The sequence below is a fragment of the Tyto alba genome, unplaced genomic scaffold, assembly GCF_018691265.1.
Source record: "Tyto alba isolate M040663 unplaced genomic scaffold, T.alba_DEE_v4.0 Super-Scaffold_9, whole genome shotgun sequence".
NCBI classification, from domain to species: domain Eukaryota; kingdom Metazoa; phylum Chordata; class Aves; order Strigiformes; family Tytonidae; genus Tyto; species Tyto alba.
The window spans coordinates 20,708,574-20,727,492 of record NW_024881330.1 but is presented as its reverse complement, the minus strand read 5'-3'; the positions used below and the strand labels follow the sequence as shown (position 1 = coordinate 20,727,492).

The 18,919-nt window shown below is 37.8% G+C and overlaps 1 protein-coding gene across 6 annotated transcripts in view; it reads left to right on the top strand.

Moving 5' to 3' along the window:
- OXR1 (oxidation resistance 1) overlaps window positions 1-18,919 on the top strand; it is a 297,516-nt gene that overhangs the window by 220,147 nt on the left and 58,450 nt on the right. For 4 of the 6 annotated variants that reach the window (XM_042785937.1, XM_033000138.2, XM_042785935.1 and 1 more), the window contains 3 exons: window positions 5,488-5,570; window positions 12,910-13,017; window positions 14,188-14,304. In XM_042785937.1, coding sequence (XP_042641871.1) covers window positions 5,488-5,570; window positions 12,910-13,017; window positions 14,188-14,304 — 308 coding nt within the window. The remainder of the gene's footprint in view (window positions 1-5,487; window positions 5,571-12,909; window positions 13,018-14,187; window positions 14,305-18,919) is intronic. The other 2 variants (XM_033000142.2, XM_042785936.1) reach the window with 1 other exon arrangement.

The following is an 18,919-nucleotide window of genomic DNA, read 5'->3' as shown; positions in this document are numbered from 1 at the left end:
ATAGGGGCAGCCCCCTGTGAGAAGCTTCTCAAAGCTCCCCCAGCTCCAAGTCAGCTCCACCTCTGTTTGGGAAATTGAGCCAATCGGCTGCCCCTCTGTGTCAACGTATTTAAGAAGGGACGTGGTGACGGGCAGTGGGACTTGTGAGGAGGAGTTGCTGCAGCTACATGAACACCAAGGTCAGTGGAGGAACGGAGGAAGAGAGGAGGGGGGAGGTGTGCCGGAGCAGAGACCCCCCTGTATCCTGTGGTGAGACGGCAGGGTGGCCCCCCCCGCCACCCATGAAGATCTACAGTGGAGCAGACATTGATTTATGGCCTGTGGCTTCTGCTTGGTATAATCAAGGTGCTGTGCCCAAAGAAGGCCGGGGTCTCGTGGGAAAAGGTAGCCCCGCTGCTGTAATTCAGCTCTGGGAGGATTGCAGCATGCGGGGGAGTCCCACACCAGAACAGCTCAGGAAGGGCTGCAGCCTGTGAGGGAATCCAGTTGGAGAAAGTTAGTGACCCACGATGGAGCAGTGTGGGGAACGCTGCGGCCCATGGGAGGGACTCACGTCGGAGAAAGTTTGTGAAGGACTGTCTCCTGTGAGAGGGGGACCACGATGGAGCAGGGGGAAGAAGTTCCAGAAGCTCCCCACACCACGGATGGAAGAAGCGGCAGCACTGACTGCACACCCCCCCCTCCCCCCCCCCATTCCCTGCCCCTGCAGCGCTGGGGGAGGAGGTAGAGATATCGGGAGCAGAGCTGAGCCCAGGAAGAAGGGAGGGGTGGGGGGAAGGTGTTCTCAAGATGTGGCAATGCTTCTCACTGTCCTACTCTGTTACGTGTTGTTAGTGTCTGTAATACATGTATGTTCTTTTTTTCTTCCCCTAACGAGTCTGCCTTTTGCTCATGACCATAAAGGGTGATTTTTTTTCCCCATCCCAGTCCTATCTCGAACCCCAAGCCTGGCTCTCTGTCCCTTCTTATTGCCAGAAGAGAAGGGAGAGAGAGCTGCTGCATTGTAGTTGGCTGCCGACCAGGCCCAAACCATGACACTGAGAAATACTGTAAGTTATTTGAAATTTAAGCTTATCATGCAGGAAAATAGTAGGGTAAAGGAAAACTTAATATTTTGCTCTATGCAGAGCTTGAAGGTACTCCTAAGCAGTTCTTACCATGTATCATTGCATTGTTACTCAGTACAAATCTTGAGTTTTCTTTACTAGTTCCTATTGCTAGAAGTCCAAAGGATGTGCTAGAAGCATCAGCAAGCTGAAAATTGGTCTACAATTCAGTTCAAATGGCATACTAAGAAAGAAGTGTCACTCTTGTCATGTCAATTAGAACTAGCAGTGCCACAGGAATATTTTTAGTCAACCAAAACCCAGTCACGCAGGGCCATACAGAGGCAGTTACTAGAAACCCCCCTACAAATGTTGGAATTTAACTTCAGTTGTCTTCAAATTTCAGTTGAATAATGCTACTGACTCTTACATTTTTTAAAGTCAGAGCTGCCTCATTGAAAACTGTATGTTTCTAAAACATCAAAAACATAATGTTCCTAAAACCCGTTTTCCAATCTTGTATAAATACATTGGAACAATAAGTCCTTCTCTCTGATTATGTTGGTGATCATACGTAACCACTCTTATGCTACAGTCATTTAATATTAAGTTTCTCTATACATGCATTCAGACTAAATATTGGTCTGGTGTCATGTGGAATGCTGCCTTCTGCACTTTTCTAGTTTTGGAGTTTCAAATCCTAGACGGTTGAAATATTTTCTTGTAATTTGTGTATCTGCCATGGAGTTTTTCACTTCAGTGTTTCAAGCTATGGTGGAGACCCAGTTCTGCGAAATGGTAGTTCAGAAGTAAAGCATTAGCTCTCATGTCACAAAAGGTCTGATCTTGTTTCTGTCTAAAGTGGCATGGCTAGAGATCTAATAGCTAGTACCACAGATCCCTTTGTTAAATGAGTTAATATTGACTGTTAAGGTTGTGTACAGCATGGTTGGTGATGTTAGGTTATTCTTATACCTGTGGTCTGAGAACATCAGCCTTTGGTAGTCTCTCTGGCTTACTGCTGGCAGGTGAGATGATTGTGTGTAACCTAACAGGATGAACTCATGTGCAGCAGTTATCATCAGGAAAATAAAGAAAGGATGACACCGATGCTCTTTGGTGCCGAGGTCTTCTCAGACCACTGCATCCTATGTTGGCAGTTGTTTCCACTTTCATGCTTCCTAGAATACCGGGGGTACAAGAATGGCTGAAAGATGCGTTTCCTTTCCTCCCCAAAATAAACGCCCTGGTCATTTAGTGAGAGATGACTGGAGACTTTGCGGTATGCCATCAGGGAGACTGAATTCACGTCTCTGCTACTCTGTCCTGTTTTCGCAATTGAAATACCTCCTAGTTTTGTTTGAGATAGTGGTGAAATGGGTGGGTTCTGGATGAACAGGCAGCAGGAGCACTGAGAGCTCTGCCCGGGGCTGGCCCGGCGGGGTGGTCAGCGCGCCCTGGCTCAGCGCTGCCTGCCTCCCTCTGCCCTTGGCTGGGGACCTTGGGTCACAGCGGGTTACGGAACACTCTAATCCTGTATCCATACAGTAAGGGGGGAATAATGATACCACAGAGGGAAGGAATGGAAGTGGGCACTGATGGGAAGGGTAGCAATTACTGTCTTAGGTATGGGAAGGGATGACATTTAAAAAAAAAAACTGTGAAAAACTGCAGATTATAAATTCCTGGGAAATTTGTGGTGGGAGTTTCCCTGGCATCTGTTTCCCTCAAAGGTGCCTCCAACAGGGAGCTTCCTTCCTTACCCCTTCCCCCTGGTTGCTCTTACTTTCCTGAAGTTACCAGAGTGCTCTGAAGAGTAAAGCAGCAGGTCCTTCTGCCCCAAAGAATAGATAATGTTCCTTTTTTATTTCTGGCATAAGAAACAGAAGTGGTTATTTGTGAAAGACTTTATTCTACTGTTCAATTACTGGAGAGGGAGAAGATAACTTATCTTGACCTCTTGAGTGGCATCTGTTTGCACGCTCTTTAGACACTTAAACGTGAACCAGTAAGAAGAAAAAGGAAACTTAAATTTGGGTTAGGCGAAGAAAAAAAGAAAAAAAAATATAACACCACCACCACCACCCCACCACCCCCCCAAAAAAAAACCAACAGCCTGCAAACAACATTGGTCTATATGCATGTGAAGTGTGGATATACATTTGTATGTGGCTTCTTTATGTCCATCTAATGCGGGGCCAGGGCGGGGGGGAGGGGGGGTTGACAGGGGAAGAATGGGCTTGTTCTGCAATAGGGGTGTTCCACGTATAGATGATTAAGGCAGGTATGGGATCCTGGATGAGATCAGTCTTTCTTCACCTGCATCCTTTGACTTTTGCTTAGCACTATTTGAACCAGACTGCTGTTGAAAGAAAATGATTAGGCTACTGGCAAAGCTTTGGTATGGGCTGAAAAATTTGGAACAGCTACAGGCATTCAGCTGCTGCAGTTTTCTCATAGCTTGCTGAGAAGGCACCTGTTGTGTTGCAAGGTCAGGTACAAACTTTGGTAACAAAATATTTGACCTGGAAGAGGAGAATGTTAGCTACTGTTAAGTCTACACACAAACTTCTAGTGTATTTTATTCATTACTGAGTTGGCTTAATATACCCTAGAGACATTTGTAGTGTCTTTAAAAACTATTAGTATAATCAGAAATAAAGATCTCTTTTTAAGTAACTTTTAAAAAGCTGCAATGAGTAAATGAGGGGAGAAATACCTTTTCATGTATCGAATCAATATGGCAGGATGCAAAATTACACTGTCTAGACTTTCAGAATTTCTAGAAAGTTTTTAAAAGTAGGCTTAAAGTCTTCACTGTCATTCATAGCTATATAAAAATTTACATAATTAACACCATCTATAGATCAATTTTTATCTTGTAGGCATGGGAACATTCTCCCTCAGACTTTTTTCAATATATAAAAAAAGTAGAATTAGGCCAGTGTTTATTTCCTTATTATGTAAAGAATGCCACAGGAGAGTACTTGGGCTGAATCTGCTAGAAATCATTTTTATTGTTGTCCTCTGCAGATTGCCCTATATAGCAAATGTAAAATATTTGCTGAAGTTTTTTTTTTGTTGTTTTTGTTTTTTTGTATTTTGTTTCTTATTTTTGACACTGCCAAACTTCATGTGTAAGTTGTGTTGTTTTGTTTTATTTATTTTCCTCCTCTCATATCTTTGTAGTTTCAAATACTCTTGTAGAAGTTTGGGAAAGGGTATATGAAATTTGTGCAAGTATTTGTTTAGTCTTTGTTCCAGTGTTGCAGCCAGGATAATAATTAAAAATAATAATGCACAGAAGTTGCTGTCAATTTATAGCAAGTTCCCTTAGTACCTCAGGTGTTGCTTAAATAGATGTACAGTATGTTTTGTATTTTCAATGTAGCTATACTAAAATATTTTAAAATAATATATTTTGTAAGGTTTGTTTCTTCTATTCGGTCTGGTTTGAAATATTTGCCTAAATATATTCAGTTATGGTAACAGAAATTTGAATGTATCAAAATGGAAATATAACTAATCCCGTTGTAGCATGAAAACGTATCTCATTCACTAAGCATTTTGAGCTCCTTAATAGCAGATACTTAACTGTTGATGGTGGAGGAGTTGTGACAGAGACCTAACTTCTAGAGAAATTAATCTCAAAAAGTGCATGTATGTATATACATGAATATATTAAAAAACCCCCACTTTTATAGGGATGTAGAATTAAATGCTTTCTGTTGAATCATGCAAGTACACTGTTGCATTGTGTTTATCATGAATATCAAGCCAATTAGTATAAGAAAAGTAGGGTATACTTCAGGTACAAATTGTTATTGTTTTGTCCTGTGAAATGGAGGTCATCAAAATACAATGAACAATAAAAAGAACAGTTCTTGTGTTGTTTACTTACTTAGAATGTTGTTTATGTACATGTGTGTGTTTGCTACAGACAGGATAATTGTGAAGATAAACACTGATGCTCTTTGTCTTATAAAAAAGCTTTAAATACTCTGTACTTATCAAACAGAGACAAAAAATCCTGATTAGATTGAACATACCGGAGCTCTAGATCCTCTCCCCTCTGGATGAAAGCAGACTGGGGTACGATATAAAACCAATTAAAGACAGCAGTTCCAGGAACGTCGCTTGCCTGATGGGGTCAATCTCCTGTTTAGTCTTATTTCATGAATAGCTTCCTGGATAGCAGCAAGTACTTATGCAGTTAGTTGATTCCCAGTTATCAGTGGTTTATATCGGTCAAACTCTTAAAGCATTGCAGAGGAATGAAGTCCCTATTCTAGCAGCCGGTTGTCTGTTAGGCAGAGTCACCAGGAGCAAGCTGTGTAACTGGTGAATTAGATGTCTGCCCACAGGGCTGTAGTCAGCAGCCTGTGACAGTACTGAGAGAGGAAAATGAATTTAACACGCACGTTGCCTCAATTTTTTTCAGACACTGGCCAGAAGAAGACCCCAGACAAGAAAGATGGGCGACGAATGTCTTTTCAAAAGCCTAAAGGGACTATTGAATATTCTGTAAGTTACTGCTTTATTGTTAGAATGTCATTGCATAGCAAGTGCAGACTTAAAGTTTTGTTGCAAAATATAAGCAAAACAGTAATGTGTATTACCTTTAATCTTAGAATTCTGTGTATCTGATAGTTTATTTTGACAGGAATTAAATTGGGAATTAGCTAGCAGAACCCAAGTAATGATTTTTTTTTTATTCGGTGTGGGTTTTTTTTATTCCCTTAAGTTACTTTTATTTTTTTTTTTTCCTTCAAAAAAACCCAAGCTATTCAATATGTTGACTGGTTCACTTTCAGGTAACTACTTAGAAACAGTAAATAAGATTAATTATAAAATCATGTGCAAGTTCCCTGCTTTTAGCATTATTAATAAACTATTGAAATCAGGAGAAATATGATAATTAAGTTGGGGAGGGGGAAAGCTATATCTTGATACTGACCTTCTGGCAGTCTCCTAATTTTCATAGATCTCTATACCTTTTACTGTACAGATCTGTTTCCGCAGCAGTATCTGAAAATGGAGCCTTTCTCTGCCTGTTCTGTTCTTGAAATGACCCTCAAACTGTGCTGCAGTCAGCTTTTCACATTTGTGGTTACTAAGGGAAACTGAAGTGAGAAGTATCTGTCTTGTGTTACACAGTAGAAATATAATTAAGCCTATAAATAATGCTTATAGGGTTGACATTAAAATAGGGAAGGTCTGTCACAGTTATCTTTGAATGCTTTTGAAGCTGGACAGGATAAAATAAAGATGAGAACTTCTTTATAAAAAGTCTTTACTTGACCTCTTGGTATTCTCTTATTCCAAGAATAAGAGATACAGGGGAGACTCAACTCTTAATACTACATTAAGCCAAGCTGTGATACGGCTTAACTACTGAGAATACTGGCTAGTCGTTTGGAAAGAGACAGAGGATGTGTGGATTGGAGCAAGAAGCACTTCGTTAGTGTGGCTTCTATTGGGAATTTAAATATAATTCTAACCATTGCTAAAGATTTCCTTGAAGTTGAAAATCAAAAGAAATTTCTGCTGCTTAGTTTCTAGCAGCTGAAGAATAGTAAAAGAAACAGTCACATTTATATTACATTAGCCCCATTTTGTCTGAAATAATTGGAAAAAATGCTCAGGTGTAAATTTGTAAAATTGAGGTTCCTTTTCAGTCAATAAAACCCTTAATTTGTCTCTTGCCACCATGTACATGCATTTACCTTGGTATGTAAGATTCCAGGCAAAGCTAAAGCACTACACTTTCCTTTTTTAAATCAGTATGTTCGTGTCAAGTTGTCATGTACTTTTGCAGGTTTTTGTGTTCCAGCAGGTGGGGCTTTACTTGCAAAAATAACTTTCTTAATACGTACTGAAGTATGCATCACTTCCTTGGGAGTCAAAAAGACGATTCACAAGGATCAAAGACTTTTTGTCTTCAAACTTAGTCCAGCCTCTCAAGGAGCGAGTTGCATGTATGGAACGTGGTGCATTTCAGCTTCACAAAGGCTGTATTCTGTCTGGTCTTGCTGTACGTTTCATTCGTGTAATGCTTGAGTAATGATCAAGTTTTCAGAGCTTCTGGTTGTGTTGTGCACATATGTTTTAGTAAAATACACTGATTTAACCTTTAGGAATTGAGGTTATATTCACTATATGTGTAAGAGAGGTCTGCTAACTATTGTGATGATTTGCTACTGTTATTTATGACTTTGTTGAGATGAACATTTGTCTGGTTTCTCCCTTCATCCTGCTACCTCTCGAAGCAACAACACACACAGATATTTATATGTCTTCATGTGTTGCTTTTTTGAGTAGTAATAGAATGATGAAGGCGCAAACCAGACTTTTCTCCTGAAATAGCAGATAAGCACCTAGTACAGAGGGTATATTGTACAGATCATGAGAAGAGCCTCATACCGACTAACGAAGGTCACAGAAGCCTATAGTAGATCAGAGTCTTAAGACTGAGTTTTAAGCCAGTACTCAGTGTTGAACTACCAGTCTTCCTGCATATGATCTTTTCCTGGTTATTTAGTGGGAAGTCCAACATCTGGGCAACTGTGTCTGGACTCTTCTTTTGTTTTAGTTAGAAACCAGTTAGATGTGTATACTGAGAACAAAACTATGGGGGCTTCTGATGTCAGCTTCTTAAGGTAAAACAAAGAGTTCTTGATCCTTTCTTAGCTCAAGAGGTGTGGGTGGTGTTTTTGTGGTGACCATCAAACAGATGAAAGTTTGCCAGGCTTTGAACCCACATGGATACTTGGAATATCTTATAATGACTTGCTGAACATGTTTATTTTGATAGTAGATAAATGGTGAGTATCTGCTAATATCTCTCTAGAGTAATTGTGGATTTTGCTTTCAGTCCTAGGGTAGCTTGAATAAAGAGTGCTAAAGGTTCTTCTCTCTTCTGGTGCAGCTAGTTTTATTGCCATTGTAAGCCTTTACATGCTGTTTAGATGACTACAGTTATGGGTTTTTGCTTTTTTTCTTGGTGCTTCCATTTCAAAGCCACGGACTGTGTTCTTCTCTGACTGTCACTTCTCTTTGAGCATGCCACTGTGATAGTCTTTTTCCCAGTTTTGCAGAATTTAGAAAATGTGGATCATAATGATGACATATTACCTCATCTGTTGTATCTTTTACTTGATTTTAAAGTTATTTTTGAAGTTGCTTTTATGATACTTACAGGTTCCGTTTTCCTGAAGTTGCATATTACAGAATTCAGGCCTATTAACAATTAGTTAATACTATCATAATCTGATATTTCTAAGGGCTTGGCTACAACACCAAAGTAGTTGTGTCCTCTTCTCCCCTTTGTCCTCATCCTTCCCTCTAGTCTTCCCATATCTTTAATTTTGTTAGTTCTTTTTAATAGTCTTAAACTATTTTTTTATTATTTTCTGGTTATTGGATGACTAGTCTTGAAATACTTCTAAAGAAAACAACTAAGTCTTTTTGCAGTCCAATTCATATGTATTCAGTGTGTAATTTTTAATGGAAGAATGAGTGAACTCCAATTGTTGAGATGCAATGACAGTAAAGTTCATTAAAGTAGAAGTAGAGAGTTTGGTTTTAAATAAGGTTTTCGGATAACTTTGTCAGTTGCTAACCTGGGAGAAACACAGGCAGTTTGAACCTTAGTCAGTGGTGACTTTGAAGGTATTTGTCTACTGGTGTGCATAAGCACACCTGGCAAACATGGGTATATAAGTATTGCTCCAGAAATGGAAAAGGGGTAATGGGATGTACTTCTGCTCACATGGTGACACAATGATGTGAAGAGAGTGTTTGATTTGGCATTTTACTGGAAAAAGATGATGGAAGGTATGGATTTTAAGTGGCACTTTCCGTATCTAGTAATATCTGTAAAAACTGATTTTAGTTAACTCAGCATTTTAGACTTACTTATATACAGATGTAAGTGACTACATAAGGCAGAAGTTACTAGGTAATAAGGTCTTACGTGCATTATCTTTACATGAGAGAGGTGATGACTAGAAGCTCTTGTTACTGGGTATAGGAAAGCTACTTTGATTTTTAAAAGGTCTTTTTTGACAGAAGTTATTGTACAAAGGAGAGTTTGTGTACATTAAGTTCAATGCAGTCCTGAGTAAGTGATTCTTGATTTTTTTTACATTTTCATTAATTAGTGTCTTTCAATCTTTACGCTCACATCAGTATACTGAAGGAAGCAAAGCCAATGTATGATACATATTGAACCACTTGAAGGCACCATCTGGCCTGCTCAAGTCCATTTTGTATTGTTTCAGGGAGTAAAGTAGTGTTTTTACATGTCTGGTTGTTTGTGGATGGCAAGATACATTCCAATACAAGTAATGGAATGTATCTTGCCATTCTGCTAAAATCATGAAATGATGCAATCACTATTCATCATCCCACTGTCCTCTCAAGAGGGGAAATCTTCCCATGAAGATTCAGCATATTGCTTTAATATCCAAATATTTGTATAAAATTGTTAAAATCAGAATAGCATTTAAATAGCTACATGCATAATGCATAGAAAGTTTGTTGTCTGGGAGAGGAGGAATGACTTTTTGCCCTGTCTTCCAGTATTGAATTGATGGGGGAAGAATGATTGGAAAAGCTTGGGAGTGGCTGTGGTATGTGGTGGTGTGTTTTTAATATCTTAGTTCTTAAACTACGCTTTTCCACAAAGTAATTCTTTTTTGAACAGCTTTTGGCTGTTCAGGTTCTATATTTTTTTAAAAGAGTAGATAGCCTGAGAATTGGAAAATAGGCCTTTTGAATATGGAGAGATATTTCAGGAAGTCTTTATTACAGTAACAGTTTCTTAGTTTTAAGAAGGTACTGATCTCTGAAATCCCATGCAGTGTGGATATTTGCCTGTGCAAACTTAACAGCCAAATAAGAAAAGGAAGCTTACATTTGCCATTCTTTTGTTCATGGTTTGTGAGGTAAACACTTTAGTTGCCAAGAGATCTCACAGATGTGTTTATTTCTGAAGGCTGAAAAGAGTGAATAATGCTCTCTTAAAGGTCTTAAGTTTTGTGGGTTTAAATTGAATGATTTTAATTAATTTTATATCATAAGTTAGTCCAAAATATCAAATGTTTCGATCATTAAGTGATACTTAAGAAGTATCTACCTAGCAGCTAACTGTTGTCCTCTAACATTTATGTGAGAGCAAACTTTTGAATTAGGCAAAACTTTTGAATCTCACTTTAGTTTGTTTTAGCAAACCTTCTGTATTATGAAGGGCTTCTGATGGAAACAGTGCTGTTCCTTGATTTGGTTGTCAGTTTTGTTGTAATTTGTGGAACAAGTAGTATATATCTGGTCAGGTTAGGGTCCTGTTTTGATTTCTGTTTTAGTACTAATTAAAAGTGAGAATATTCATACTTTTCACATCTCTATGTGATCGCACAGTACTGAATAGCTAAGAGGTACCAAAATACAGTCTTTCATACCTGAAATACTAGTAGAGAGTGGTGTTTGCTCTGTTTAGCTTAATGGCTTCCTATATAAAGAATTGTCATAATAGAATTAAAATTTATCTAAAAAAGCTAATTTCCATTTCTTTGGCAATGCCTGTCTTTTTTTTTTTAAGTGAATCTAGGTTGACAAATGCACCTTTACAAAATGATAATGAATTCTGTATGCAAAGGACTTCTTTAACTCTTACTTATAAACTTTAATTATGTTAGTATCCCAAATTGCCCTCTTTTTATCTGTTGAACTGTAACAAACTTCCAAGTACATTATATTTGTAGCACTTTTTCTTGCAGGACAGCCCACTTCTCTATTTAACGGATATAGTTTGCTTCTTTATATCTCTGTTATACTTTGTTATTCCTTTACTGTGAACACGTGTTCACAGTAAACATCATTTCAAAAGAATTTACTAGAGAAAGCATTTATTTTCTTAAATTCTTCTGGAATAAATGTTCTATTCAGTGTTAAGTTTTGAAATGTTTAAGTGGGAATGCATTTTTATGTACTACTTTTGCTTTTCAGCCAATAGGAATTCTGTTTTCCAGTTATTCTCACAATGCAAGTAAAATGTATTAAAACATTAAATATTTAATCACTCAGTATTAACTAACACTATAACCTGTAGATACATATTCTTCTACTCTGGCAAAATGTTCGCTCCTTCTGTGAATGATGAATGTGCCTTGTTACATTATGCTGACAGCAAAACATATAACACTTATTAGTTGTATGGAATATACTAATTCAACTGGAACAGTCCACAAAAGAGTATGTCTGGAAACAGGCTAGCCCAGTGTATGTTTTATTACTTACCTACACTGCAGTGCGGTTATGGAAATAGAACGTTTTAGTCTTGGTTCCAAATGCTGCTTTTTTCTGTGTGACTCTGTAAAGTTAAGGGCTGCTCTCACAGCAAGCATTACAAAAACCTGTTAAAACATATATGCTTCGAGAATTCTTCCCTCCCCTCATCCTACTCTCAGGTTTTTTTTCTCTCCCAGTTCAGTCGTTCAAGCAGAAGTAAAGGATATCTATGTTTAGGTCTAGCAACAGTTGACAAGGTATACAAGACATGGTGCTACCACATTTTTGTTAAGGAAGTGAGTGAAGACCAGAAGATACCTAGTTGGGTATGTGGAGTCAGCTAATGATATCCACTAGCTTTCTCAAGACAGCTGTGTGAGGAGCATGTGCTATGAAGAAAAATGTGGGTTTGTCTTCACTTTTCCCCCCTTCCCTACTTCTCCTTTGAAAATTATGAAAAGAAAATGGATTTTAAAAAACTATTATTTTCCATAATTGTCAAGAAAAGTTAAAGTTAAGTGAACTGCCTGAAAATAGAAAGGAGATGAAACCTGTGAATAATTAGACTAATACTATGTATGTAGAGTGGAAGGTGTATAACTTCTGCAGATATAATGAGACAAATGAGAAGGCATTTCCTACCTGTGCTCTATATTTAGCAGCAAAGATGTAGCTTTGCATATGTTGCTTCATCTTCTTTTAACTGCTAAGATTGATTTTCCTGGTATAGTGTTTATGAAGCCCTGTGCCACTACACAGTAAACTTTTGGTTGTATGCTCCCTTGTCATACCATCTTCACCATTCTTAAATGCTTGTTATGAATTCTTTATTCTGAAATACTCTCTATGAATAAAACTTTTTTCTCCTTTGCTTTTTTCTGTTGGTTCATATTGAATATATTTTGGGAGATGGGGGTGAAAATAAGAGCTTGAAAAAAATCCTTTCCGTACTCAGGAATCACCTACTCAAAATGCTTATGCTCCATCTGCTGTCATACTGGTTGACCTGTTTTGCTTCAGTATTTTTGCTTTTTATCTCGATGATGGATTTTACTTGAAAATCAGGTTAACAGAAGCTTATTTCAATAGGAAGAGAGTTTGTTCATGCTTATAGACATTGCTTCCATTGCTTCAGCTTTTCCTCAAGTGAAGAACAGAGCAGAAGAGTTGAAGAGGGAGAATGAAGGGTTCTGTGAAACCAGTCAATTGTGTATTGGTCCAGTGGTACCCAACAGTGTATTTATAGACCAGAAGTTCTGATGCAGTAGCTGAGCCTACAGCTCAAAAGTGTGTGACTGACACTTCTGGCCATCTGGAAACATAGTGGGAAGGCAGGTGTCCTTGTATGGGGTTGCAATAGACGAATATTTAGGGGGTGTTTGTGGTTTTGGGGGGTTTAGGGGTAGGTGTATTGTTTGGGGATTTTTTTTTTTTGAGGAGGGGCAATCATAAGATATGAAGACTTAAAGTTCATCAAAATCTCAGTAAATCTACACGTGATAAAATTTGTAAGCCACTATTTGAACTGACTGCTTACAGGTTTGTTTTTCTTTTTTTTCCCCAATTGATACAGGTGGAATCGAGAGATACTTTAAACAGTATTGCCTTGAAATTTGATACAACACCCAATGAACTGGTTCAATTAAATAAGCTTTTCTCCAGAGCAGTCGTTCCTGGACAGGTACTATTACAGTATATATATATGTTACTTACCCAACAGAGACCTTTTTCCCTATATTTTTCATCTCTGCCAGAGAAAGCGTTAAAGTACTTTTCTTACTGATTTTCCTACTGGCTTTGTAAAAGAGTATTTCATTTTTCTCTATTTTGTGAATTCCTTGTGCCTGTTAAATAATTGCCTAAAAAGGGAACATATAATGAAACTACCTGTCTCTCTTAAATAAGATCAGAGCACTTCTAAAACTAAATATACTTAATGGCATAATAACACTTGGGTACAAGCTAAATTGTTACTTTGCAGATATAGTAGGCTGTTTACCAAATCCAGCTCAGAAGACATATTCAGGGTACAGCTTATAAACAACATTCCTGACTGCATAACTCCCTGCCATTCTATTTTAATAAAATGAATAATGTTTCTATTCTACTCTGAAAACTTGCTGTCTCTTCCAGCAGTATATGAACTATCATTCACTTCTTATAGGTTAGTATTGATTACATCATCTTCCATTTTTTCACTTTCACTTTTCAGTTCTCTTTGAAAGCTGGGCCTGGAAATAAGTGATAGGTCAGCTATGGTATTAACCATTGGCCATTTGGTTTTAGCTCTCTGTTTGAAAAAAGTCCTGTATTTATTTCTGATTGCTGCAAAACTTTGTCTAGGTAGCTTGAATACTTACCATGGTCAAATAATGTATTTAAGGGGTGAATAACTTCAGTTGATTTTTTTTTTTTTTTTTTTTTTTTTTTTTTTTTTTTTTTTTTTTTAACATTCAGTGCCAAGAGCTACATCTAGGAACTTATTCCCCAGCCTGTTTCCTATTTCCCTAGCCCAGTAGTAGCAAGAGAAATAATTGGGCAGCTCTTCCTTGGATACTGTATTGGGTGTTTCTGGCATGCTGTGTACTTTTAATGCTTTTTATCTGAACTTTTTCCTCAGTTAAGACTAAAAATCAATCTTAAGATAGCAATTAAAAACTTTGAAAGCTAAATTTTAGTAGTACTGTGTGTGGTATTGTTTATTCCCTCAACTCCTAATTTCTGTTAATGGGAGCAGGAATGTTTTTGTATAGCTTATTTTGAGAAAGCATAGCAAATATACCTGAACTGGTGGGAAATTTAAAGTAAACCTGAAAGCATAACTTCTAACGGCATTATATCTTCTTTATAGATTTTGTATGTTCCTGACCCAGACTACATTTCTAGTGTGGAGAGCTCCCCCTCTCTAAGTCCTATAAGTCCCCTATCACCTACATCTTCCGAAGCAGAGCTTGACGCTACAATAAATGTAGGTATACCTGTTGTCCTTGAAATTAATTTTCCCTTACAAGATAAATGTTACGGATGCTATGCTTTCTTCTTAAACTATCCTTTCGCTTCGGGGAGAAAGTACTTTACAACACTTGGAGTTGAAAACTAAAATAGTACCTTTTTAAAAGCTAATATAACCTTTTAGGCTTTGTAAATAGTTTTCTGTGTGAAAACTGATTTGAAGGAAAATTATTTGCAGCAAAATATAATCCTTGCACACTGAAATCTTAAATACTAGTTCCTGTTGTGTTTCTGTATTTGTTATTCAGAACTAGTTAAACATTTGTCTCTAATTTTACTGGTAGCTCTTGTAGCAATGATACATGGGCAAGAATACTCAAGTAGCTAAACGGTAAGGGCTCCCCCTGCTCCCTGTAGAGGTGTGGGGAGGGGATTCTCTAGTTTTATTTAACAAAATTAAGTAAAGGGGGGAAAAAAAAGTTTTTCAGTTAAGGGCTAATCCCAAGTTGATTATAGTAGACTTCTGCTCAGTAGTTCTACCTTTCAGATACTAAACTTGTTTAGCCATCCTAAAATGCTCTGTAATTCAGCTCAAATGCAGATTTTTGACTAGGAGCTAGCTTTGTAAAAGCATGTCTTTCCAGGAACACTGGTTTGCTGTGAACAGAATTTCATGGGGAAAACTCCAACCAGGAAGATGCAGTATCGACCAGGAAGATGCAGTATTGGAGCCTGAGTTTCTCTGCAATTTATGCAATTACGACTTTATTCAGATGTTTTTTAATATGTCACTATTATTCTTTTCCCAGTTATTATTATATTTTTCTCTCAGATAACAAATTTTCTTGATAGCACTTCTTGATGGTGCTTAGTCAAGCTGTCAGATGTCTAGTCCAGGATTCTGTGCTCAAAGTTTAGGAAGGTTTGAGTCTTTATTTATTTATTTGCTTGCATGTCTTGGTCCAAAGAAGTTTAAATGTAAAGGTATTGCTTTGTTGCTAAATAGATTCCCAAGCTGCATTACAAAGGCTGTGATAACCTTTTTACTGAAAATTACTGTTTGATTTTGCTGTTACACCTTTACTCTGACCTAGTATGCCTTTTCTTGTGAGATGTATGCTGTCACTTGTGCTAAATAATTTCTTTCATGGCAAACTGAAGGTGTTGTAGCACAGTAAATAGACTACTCTGCAAAGATACATTCTTCTATATCAGTCTCAGAATGCATGTAAATGCTAGGGAAAGGCCTACCCATACAGCATATGTTGTGAGAAGTTACTCAAGGGAAAAGGTTGTTAGTTTTACTACTAGAAATCAGAAGTCTTCCTACAACGCACTAGATCCCATGTCAGAAAAATACCTTATTCTTGCTTTTGTGGATTACTTTGTATACGCTTGTTTGCATATATTAGGTAAAGAGCCTTAATAGTGCAACCAAATGTCTAATTTATTTGAAACATTTTTATTGACTATATGCACCTACCAGAAACAAAAGCTTGAAAGTGTAGAAGAAACAAAGTAGTTTAAAATACTTTAAAAGTTAAAATACTCTTATGCAAAAGGTTCTTTTGTTTAGTGTATGCAGTTCAATTTCAGTGTTAAATTTCATTTAACTGACACTTTATTGTTGCAGAACTATTTTGTGCATCTCATTATATGTTGTGGATCACTGCAAGCAGTTCTTAAATGCCTCAGGGAATATCAAACAAATGAGCAATGTGACAATATATAATAAAGTGTTTATGGAAGTTTCTGTTTTTGAGGTCTTTCAAAGTACGCGTAAGGAGGGAAGGGATGGTCCTAGATAGTTGGCCAAAAGAAAACAAAGAACAGAAATCACTTACACTTGTCAGCATGAAGGGAGAGAGAGATTGTGTGTGTGTGTGTGTGTGTGTGTGTGTGTGTGTTGGTTATGTTTTTCAGCAGGAAAGGCTGGAGGGTTTTGTTCTTCATCATAGAACCTGTTTTCCATATTCTTCTTTTCTTCCTTTGCTGATTACTATCCTTATGAATGAGAGGAATACTAGCATACATTCTCTAATGCTGTATTGCTGTGTCATCTTTGACTCTTTTCCAGTTTTGACTCCAGAATTGCAGTTTAAGTTTAAGCACATTTCAAGGCAAAGAGGATATTTTACTCTGCCTGTATAATGTAAAGGGGTCTTCCCTCTGTGCTATGGTCATTGAAATCAATGAGTTATTTATAGAAATTGAATAAGATGACTACGCAACATCTGAACCTCTGTTCAGGCAAAGTTTAAACTATAATATGCTCTGTTCTTTTGTTTCTGTTTTATCAAACATTGGTGTAACTTAACACAACCATGTGGCTAAATACAAACCAGCATGTGGCTACTATAAGACCTGCATAACCCTGTTAAGTTTTTAAAGTTGCTATACTTAAGCTAAGATTTCAGTGTGTATTTCAGTAAGTTTAGTAGTGTCAGTGTAAAAGTAAGAACTCAGTTTAGTTTTTTAAGCTGTTCTTAGGCTGCTGTTTTTTGTGAAGGGTTTCTTCATTCAGCAGCTTGATGCACATATTTGAGAAGATCCAATAAGCTTTACTACCTACAAAACTTAAAATCTACTTCAAATTAATAAGTAGTGACAAGGATGTCATCACTAAATTTGAAAGTCTGCCATCAATATTATTCCCGCTTCTATGTTGCATGGCAATATGAATGAGAAATAACTGGCTTATTCACAGTGGACTTGGGTGTCAGCTGGGGTCTCTTGCAGCCATTTGCTATGTTATATGCGTCACAAAGGTAGCCACATAATTTTTAGGAAAAAGGTGTATGTAGAAGGAGAACTCATCTCCAGGAAGCTTGATTTTTAATTATAACCTCATCAGCTTTTTTCAGCAAAATTCAGTTCAGTGTTCTAGAAGTTGTTTTGTTTGAATTGTAACTAAAATTGAAAGATGTAGGCATAGGCTAAAGTAGTGCCAGAGAGATGATGAACTAAAAACAATTGTGCATAATGTTCCTGGATACAATTAAAGACATTTAGCTGTAATCTGTACTAGTGAATAGAACTGAAAAGAAAAGCAGAAAACCAAAGGGAACATAGAAATTTACTTTTTTTTTTTTTTAATTAATAACTAAAAATAGCAATTATGTGTGAAATTGAAGTCTTTAAATGTTGGTTAAGCTCCAAAACAGGGTTGCTGTGACTATAAAATAGGTTTTCCTGCAGTCTGTCTATTATACATGTAGTTTTTATTTTAAAAAGAAAATATTTTTCAGTATCTGTCCTCTCCCTGGGAGAGTTCCATGTTTCGTAGTTTGTTGGATGTACTGTTAAACAGCAAGATAGATAACTCCTCCTGTTATCTGCCCAAGAAAGTGCATATCATGCGTGGCCAAAGTGATTGCGTTCTGTGATGAGATGGCTGGCTCAGCAAAGGAGGGAAGAGCAGTGCATGTTTCTTACATTGGCTAGATCTAGGCCCTTTAATGCTGTCCCGAAGAAGCCTTGTTACAGTACTGGGGAAACGTGAACTGAATGAGTGGACTACAAAATAGGCTAGAAAAATTATCAGGATCTTTGTGCTCAAAGCAATTCAGCATTTGTGTGTGTGGCTGGTCATTTTTTGTTGTTTTCTGTGGCAGTGGACAGTTAAGAATCCTAGAGGATCCCTGTTGGGGCTAATATTGTTTATAATCTGCCCATCAGTGACCTGAATGGTAGGACAGAAGACAGAACACACTGTCAGCAAGCTTGGAGGTGGGGGGCAGCAAAAAGTAAAGTGGTCAGTATACTGGAGGGAAGGGCAAGGACTGGTCATCAGAGGGACATCAGGAGTCTGGAGAGATGAAGTAACAGAAAACTCATGAAGTTCAACAACAGCCAGGACCTGCTTGGGACAGAAGGAGCCCCATGTAGCACTACAGGGTAAGGGTTGGCTAGCTGCATAGCAGTTTTGCAGAAAAAGACTAAGGGCCAAGGAGAGGATGAGACTATTGTCTCATGTTGGACAATGTCCACTTGTGTTGGCGAAGGCCTACCACATACCAGATGGCAGATAAATAAAGAATACTAACAAGTTAAGGAAGGTGATAATTCTGCTGTCAGGGGGGCTTGTGAAGCTGCAATTGCAGTGCTGTGTCCGCTTCTGACACCTCCAGTAAGAGAAGGATTGACATGCTGGAGAGAGTCTTATGAAAAGCCATTAAGATGATAAGGGGATGGAAGCATATGAGGCAGAAGGATTGGCTGCAGGAGCTGGGTTTGTTTAATCTGTTAGAAGAAAATACTATTGGAGAACCTGATTTCTGTGTTGTACTACCTAGCAGACAGTTAGAGGGAGAAGAGTAGTCAGGGTCTTCAGAGGTTCATAGATGAGCAGCTACAGCTGCAAGTTGCTGCTCAAGAGGTCCTGATTAAATAACAGGAAAATATTTTTCATGATGAGGGTGCTTTAACACTGGAGCAGATTTCTTGGAGAGCCTGTGGAATCTCCAGCCTTGAAGACTTAAACTCAACTGGAAAAGCTGTGAGAAACATGATCTAATGTATGCTTAGGCCTGCTTTGAACATAGGCTTGGACTAGCTGACTTTAAGAGGGTCCTTCCAGCATAAAGTAGTGTATAATATAATGGAAGGACAACAGATGATATTTAACAGGA